This window comes from Myotis davidii, unplaced genomic scaffold, assembly GCF_000327345.1.
Source record: "Myotis davidii unplaced genomic scaffold, ASM32734v1 scaffold310, whole genome shotgun sequence".
In the NCBI taxonomy this organism is placed as follows: domain Eukaryota; kingdom Metazoa; phylum Chordata; class Mammalia; order Chiroptera; family Vespertilionidae; genus Myotis; species Myotis davidii.
The window spans coordinates 81,501-89,105 of record NW_006281927.1 but is presented as its reverse complement, the minus strand read 5'-3'; the positions used below and the strand labels follow the sequence as shown (position 1 = coordinate 89,105).

General features: G+C 36.7%; 1 protein-coding gene and 1 long non-coding RNA gene across 2 annotated transcripts in view; one reads left to right on the top strand and one right to left on the bottom strand.

Annotated features, from left to right (window-relative positions):
* The window catches only part of MRPS31 (mitochondrial ribosomal protein S31), a 57,562-nt gene that overhangs the window by 2,709 nt on the left and 47,248 nt on the right, over positions 1–7,605 (top strand). Inside the window, exon 2 of the mRNA XM_006752625.2 lies at positions 2,149–2,433. Within this exon, the coding sequence (XP_006752688.1) occupies positions 2,149–2,433 (285 nt within the window). The remainder of the gene's footprint in view (positions 1–2,148; positions 2,434–7,605) is intronic.
* Positions 1–7,605, bottom strand: part of LOC107182530 — a 23,734-nt gene that overhangs the window by 7,522 nt on the left and 8,607 nt on the right. The window contains exon 2 of the long non-coding RNA XR_001513247.1: positions 7,232–7,234. This is a non-coding gene — a long non-coding RNA (uncharacterized LOC107182530). The remainder of the gene's footprint in view (positions 1–7,231; positions 7,235–7,605) is intronic.

The window sequence follows — 7,605 nt, the reverse complement described above, 5'->3', positions numbered from 1 at the left end:
GCGCCTGATTCTCTGATCATGGCTGGGGGGCAGGGCAAAGGCGGCTCTTAGCTCCCCGCTGGGTTTCCGATCACTGTCAGTGGCAGGGGGCTTCTTCCTGCTTTCCCTTTAGCCTCCCTGCATTGTGCCTACATATGCAAATTAACCGCCATCTTGTTGGCAGTTAACTGCCAATCTTAGTTGGCAGTTAATTTGCATATAGCCCTGATTAGCCAATGAAAAGGGTAGCGTCGTACGCCAATTACCATTTTTCTCTTTTATTAATGTAGATTAGTGTAGATAGTTTGTTTCAGCATTTTAAAAAATAGCCATTTTATTTTTCATTAAAGGGTCCCTAACGTGGCACTACCTTTGCTGGCTTTGAGAACTTGATACAGTATTTAGCCACAGTCTAATGTAGGGTCTTTGAGATCAATTGCATCGGAATCACCTGGAGTCTTGGTTAAGTGCATATTCTTGAACCCCATTCCAAATTTACCAACTAAGAATCTCAGAAATTTAAGTTTTGCATGAGCTCTCTAGGTGACTCATATGACCTCTAAAGGTTAAGAATCATTAACTTAACCTCTTTGAGCAGCAGTTTCTTCTGTAAAGCAGGAATAATAAAATTGTTTGGATTTTAAGGATTTCAATAACATACATAGCACAGCTACTCAAATGTGGTCCTCTGACGCCACCATCAGCATCACTTGGGAACTTGTTAGAAAGCAAACTTCAAATCTTTCCCCAAAGCTAGTGAATCACAATCGTTTGCTGAGACCAAAGAATCTGTGTTTTAACAAATCTTCTAGGGTAATTCCTATACATTTTAAAAATTTGAGAAACAGTGCTCTATCCTGTTTGCTTCAAGATAGGAACAATAAATTCTTAGTTACTAATATATCATCAGTGCCTACTACTGTATAGTGCTCAGTTCAAAGTAGATATTTGCCAATTTAATGAGTGGCTTTTTATACACTATACTCTCTTACTGAAACTAAAACAGTCATTAGTTTTTAAAGTTCTTTAATATAAAAATATTCTTTTTTTCTGTCCATTTTAGCTTTGCTTACAAATAGTGATTGGTTAAATGGCACATAGCTTAATGAGAAAGTTAACCAGCTTAGATAACACCCAGAATTTTTTTTAATAGAAAGTAACATTTTTTAGATAGAAATTTATTTATTTTAATGTTGTTTAATTATGACTTTTTAAAGAGATATTATTATATCATATTAAGAGGAAGGCCTTGGCAGTCAGTCAGATTTGAGTTTAAGAATAATAAGTTGAAATTTAGTAATCATGCCAGTGTTTCACAACCTTTTTTTAAATGTCTTGGAGCACATAGAAAGTGATATTTTTATCAAAGTCTGAGGTGAATGAAAGAAGGCACCAGCAGTCCCAGGCCTAGGTGATCAATATCTCAGCACATCTGGAACCCATTTGCGGCCCACCAGTATGTCTTAGTCCAGTAATGGCGAACCTATGACACGCGTGTCAGAGGTGACATGCGAACTCATTTTTTTGGTTGATTTTTCTTTGTTAAATGGCATTTAAATATATAAAATAAATATCAAAAATATAAATCTTTGTTTTACTATGGTTGCAAATATCAAAAAATTTCTATATGTGACACGGCACCAGAATTAAGTTAGGGTTTTTCAAAATGCTGACATGCCGAGCTCAAAAGGTTTGCCATCACTGTCTTAGACCTTAGTGAGCTCTGAGCTTCATGACCTTGGGTAAGTTACTTCGCTTCTCTGATTTCCAGCTTGCTTATCTGCAAAATGGGGATAAAATCTACCTTATGGAGTTGATGTGGGTATGAAAAAATTTACCGAAAATATGTTGTCTAAGACTAGGCACATAATACATGTTTAATAAAAGTTAAATTTGCTGTCATTATGGTTGTTAACAACAATAATAAAAAACACTAGATCAATTATGGTGGTCATTTTGCAATATATATATACAAATATTGAATCATTATGTTTTACACCTGAAACTAATACAATGTTATATGTCAATTATACCTCAATTAAAAAAAATAAAAAGGAAAAGGGAAGGGCTTGAATTGAAAAATTTAAAAACACATAGAAACAGTTTTTTCAGTCTTTGCTTGATTATTTTTGCATTGTATTTTTTTATTTTTTTATTTAATCTTTCCAGGACAAGAAATTATATCCAAAGATATTTTGGCACTAACAATGCGATCTGTAGCAAAAAAGATGGGCAGTCCATTCCAACACATGAGATTTCCAAACAGACAGAGAGCCAAGACAATGTAAAGGAGAATTCGAAAAAAGACTTGCTAAATATCCTTAAGGACATGAAAGTTGAAATAAGCACAGTAAATGTACAAACCACAAAGCCACCCAACAGACGACCACTTAAAAGTTTGGAAGCTACAACTGGAAGACTTCAAAAAGCTACAAAAGATGCCCCAAAGAAGAGGTAAATGATTTGTAGTTTGAATGTTCTTTGAAAGTAATTTCTGAAACTCCAGTACTTTTTTTCTTCTAGAAAAGAACATTTTTAGAAATCTTTAGTCCATCTTCAAATTAGAGTGCTTCCTCTCCCCTAAATACCTCTTCCTCTATACTTTTGTTTGGGACTGAAATACATTCTCTTTTAGACTGTCAACCTGTGTCTGCCTTCTACACTCAGCAGTGACTCTTGGCTCTGTGAAGCTTTCCCAGCCCTCCTGTCCCTGATCCCATTTCTCCGTTCTGAGTCTCTATATATTGAGAATCATCTGAATACTAGTTAGTCTGTTAAAATTTTCATCTCTCTACTTTTTTTCCTATTGTCACTAACATTTTTTAAAAGAGTTTTTTAACTTAATTTTCCACTTGTTTGATTTATCTTCCCTGTTGGGCAGATACCTCTTTAGAGCAGGACCTGTATGCCTCATTGTTTTTTTTCCAGGATTTAGAACAGCATCTAAAAGGAATAGGTAATGCTTACTGATTTACTGTTACCAGTGTTTCAAGGAACAAAATGTATTCATAGATTTGCATTTATGTAAAAGACTCTTTTATCTATGAAATAGAGACATGCAAACTGTTTTAGAAAAACTGCAAACTAAATATCTGCACACAGATCATCCTAAGTGCATTTAGAAGCTGGGTGTGTGACATCTATGCTGAAGCCTTTTGTAAAGTGAAGCTTTTTAAAACAAAACTATCTTTATTATATATAACTACAGGCCCAAAACACGAAATTTGTGCAAGAGTAGGCCTTTCTTCCCTGGCTGCTGGCACCGGCTTCCCTCCCGCCGCTGGCAGGCACCCGGGATCCAGGCTTCTCTTGCAGCCCTGGCTTCGTCCGAAAGGTTGTCCAGAAGGACATCCGGGAGGATATCTGGTCTAATTAGCATATTACACTGTTGTTATTATAGATTATATACAATTTACAAACTTTACATCATTTAATCACTTCAGTAATCTGTTTTATCTATGTGGATTTTGTCCCTTGTTCTTCTGATGAATTTTCCAAAGTCTAGACACACTTGCAGCAAACTTGTCAAAACTCTTAGAGACTTTTGACAGTGCAGGTGAGGGTGAGTGGACGGATTAGTGGAAGGTAGTCAGCAATAATTCTGATCCAGACTTGAATTATACCTCTTCACATCCAGGCAGAATTTTTACATTTAAAAACTTTACAAATATTAAATTAGAGTAGATGGGATCAGTGAATTAATGGAGGCCAAATATCAGTTGTAAACAGAGACTCTAATAATTACTTGAGAAATGCTGTTATTATTCTATATTTAAATAAGAAGGGAATATCTGTATACAATCTAGACAGAGGAAAGGGGAGGTAATCTAATTGAGAATTTCCCACACTTTCTTACATATGTCTCTGTATTAACTGCAATATAATTGTCTCTTTAAGTTGTTAATTAACAAATCATTTATGTCCTTATTTAAAAGTAGCTTCTTGTCTCTGAAGGGCTTGTTTATATGAAATTTCCATTTTAAAAATTCCACCTAGCATGGAATTTTAGTATGTTTTTTTATAACTTTTATATGACTTCTTTTGACTAGTAATTTTCAGTGCTCTGAGCTTATTTGGTGTCTTCAAAATATTGCAATTACTTATGCTTATCAAGAGTAATATATTTCACTAATTATAAGTGCAGTGATATTTTAGCATTTGTGATGTACTTTATTTTATTTATTTATTTAGAATATGTTTTATTGATTTTTTACAGAGAGGAAGGGAGAGAGATAGTCAGAAACATCGATGAGAGAGAAACATCGACCAGCCGCCTCCTGCACATCCCCCACTGGGGATGTGCCTGCAATCCAGGCACATTCCCTTGACCGGAATCGAACCTGGGACCTTTCAGTCCACAGGCCGACGCTCTCTCCACTGAGCCAAACCGGTTTCGGCTGCGATGTACTTTAAATGGCAGTATTTTATTGTAGTGATAATGTCTTACATGAATGACATCATTGATTTACATAATAAGATATGTGACTTTAAGATCCCCATCACTGATTTCTCTTAGCAGAATAAACAGGTAAGGTAGATTCCTATTTTACAGAATGATTTAATTTTTTATTATTTTCAGAACTTTTATGGAATCTCTTATTTTCTACATTATATCACATTGTATCAAAAATATCTCTGTAAAGCGTAATTGTGTGATAGAGAGTAAGCTAATTCAGTGAGTGACCATAATAGGTTCTGAAGGAATACATGAGGCCAAAAGTGGTAAGGCATTATAAATTCATTAGGTCATCTGGAGAACAGATGGGCTGAGCCCCCAAATGGTGCTAGCATCCAGGAGTGGGGAGTCAGAGATTTTAAAGGACTCCAGGTGGGCTTTTTCTGAGCGGAGAATTCTCTGGGCTGGTCCTGGGAAGGTCTGGAGGGGAAAGATAATGTTCTTAGCAAGTGGAATGTGGTCTTAGCCAGTGGACTGTGGTCTAAGCAAATGGGAATGTCTGTTGTGAAGTGCTCTAAAGGTCAGTTCCCAGGAGAGGGGGTATCGATTCAATGATTTGATCAGACCTAACAGGTCCCTCATCCTCCTCCTTTTAGAAACAAAATATATACACACACACACATACATATATACATATATATATGTATATAAAATAGGTAATGCACACACAAATATATATATAAATACTTACCTAGAGTGAGTTGTTTATTAGCTCCCGACCTGTTTATGACCCATTGTGCTTTTTTTTATAGTTATACAATTTAATTAACTATTATAGAAATGGTTAAAATGAGTTGAATGCTATGTAAAGATTCAGTAAAGGTAATTTTTGAAATTGCTTTCCAATTAGATATGAATAAGAGAAGCATAAACATTTAGGAAAATTCTACACTCAGATTGCTTTGTAAGCATTTTTAACTTCTTGCTCCATGTTTCTACTTAAAGAAATCAAAATTGGGAATAGTGGAGAATAGTGTGTGGTGTAGATATAAATGATATATCTTGGAATTGCTATCAGTGGTCCTTTTTTCAAAGAAGCTTAGTCTTACATCAACAGATTGGTGAATGAGGTACATTTGTTTTGAATTTTTAAAAATCTGTTTTGTTTTATTGCTTAAAGTTTTACAAATAGTACATATGTCTCTTTTTTTTCCCCATTGACCTCCCCCTGGCCTTCCCTACTTACCCTTCTCCCCCGTACATGCCCTCACCCCCCCACCCCCAATGTCTTGCATCCATTGGTTGTGCTTATGTGCATGCATACAAGTCCTTTGGTTGATCTCATACCCTCCCCTGCCTTCCCTCTGTCGTTTTTTAATTATTTCTACTGTTCTCTCCCCACTTTTTCTTAAGGGATTCCAGATGCACAGAATTGGATTAGTTATCATCTTTAGTTTGTGATGCACTGTCATCATTGCTTCATGCATGGCCTATTTTTATTTATTCATTTTTATGTTAATCTTCACCTGAGGATACTTTTTCATTGATTTTTAGAGAGAGTGGAAAAGAGGAGGAGGGGGGATGGAGGAGAGAGAAACATTGATGTGAGAGAGAAACATCGGTTGGTTGCCTCCCGCTCGGGCAACCTAGGTACGTGCCCTTGATCAGAATCGAACCTGGGACCCTTTCCACTGAGCCAAACTGGCTAGGGCCATGACCTGCTTTTAAAAGTTTCTTTATTTGTTTCATATATTGAACCACCATTGACATAATTACTGTGTATAATAATTACTGAAGAATTTAGTGGTATAAAAAACATTTTTTATGCTTATAGATTCTGTGGGTCAGCAGTTTGAACAAAGCAAAGGGTGAATCTCTGCTCCATGATGTCTAGGGCCTCAGTTGGAAGATTTGGAAGTCCAGGGGCTGGAATCATCTGAAAGTAGCTCACTCATAGGTCTGGTAGTTGCTACTAGCTGTCAGCTGAGACCTTGACTGGGATTGTTAGCAGAAACACCTAGATGTGGCCTCTCTATGTGGCTTGGACTTTATTACTGCATGCTAACTGGCTTCCCATGGCGTGTCCCAAGAGAAAGGGAGACAGGAGAAATTCGCATTGTTTTTATGACCTAGCCTTGGAATCAGATTGGCCTGGCTGGGTAGTTCAGTTGGTTAGAGCATCATCCCGATACACCAAGGTTGTGGGCTGATCCCTGCCAGGGCACATACAAAAGTCAAGCAATGAGCACATAAATGAGTGGTTCTCAACCTTCCTAATGTTGCAACCCTTTAATACAGCTCCTCATGTTGTGGTGACCCCTAACCATAAAATTATTTTGTTGCTACTTCATAACTGTAATTTTGCACTGTTATGAATCGTAATGTAAATATCTGATATGCAGGATGTATTTTCATTGTTACAAATTGAACATAATTAAAGCATAGTGATTAATCACAAAAACAATATGTAGTTATATATGTGTTTTCCGATGGTTTTAGGCGACCCCTGTGAAAGGGTCATTCAACCCCCAAAGGGGTCACGACCCAGAGGTTTAGAACCGCTGGCATAAATAAATGGAATAACAAATTGATTTTTCTCTGTCACCCCCTTCCTCTCTCTCTAAAATAAATAAAAATTAAAAATAAAAAAATTGGATACCACCACTCTCATTTCCTGTGCTGCATTAATTTTTTAAGAGCACTTGCCTTTTATCACAGCAATTGCCAGAATGAATGCCGTAGTGTAATGTTAAAAGCGTGTATTATCTTGAGTTACTATTTATGAGATCAGTGACAGACACAGTACAGTGGGGCCTTGACTTACGAGTGTACCGACTAACAAGTTTTTTGAGATACCAGCTGTCTCTCCTCCAATTTTTTGCATTGAGTTGTTAGAGTAATTTGAGTTAACGAGCTCGGTCTTGGAAGGAAATAACTCATAAGTCAAGGCCCCACTGTATTCCCTGTTGTGCTCCAGGAAGCCTTAGGGCACAGTTTGGGAACTAAGGTCCTGTTCTACATGAGTTCTTGAGAGGCAGTGGACCACACCCTTAAGTTTCTTAGAAGTCCAGTTGCTTGTTTGAAAGGCTCTTGAGGTACTAATTTAAATCTTTCTAAGACCTTAAAGGGTGTATAGCCATGGCCATCTTTACTTCTTGACACTGCCCTGGATTTGATTTCTGTTCAGAAGCCATTTCTGAATTTTAGCATATGTTCTTTCTGGAAGGACT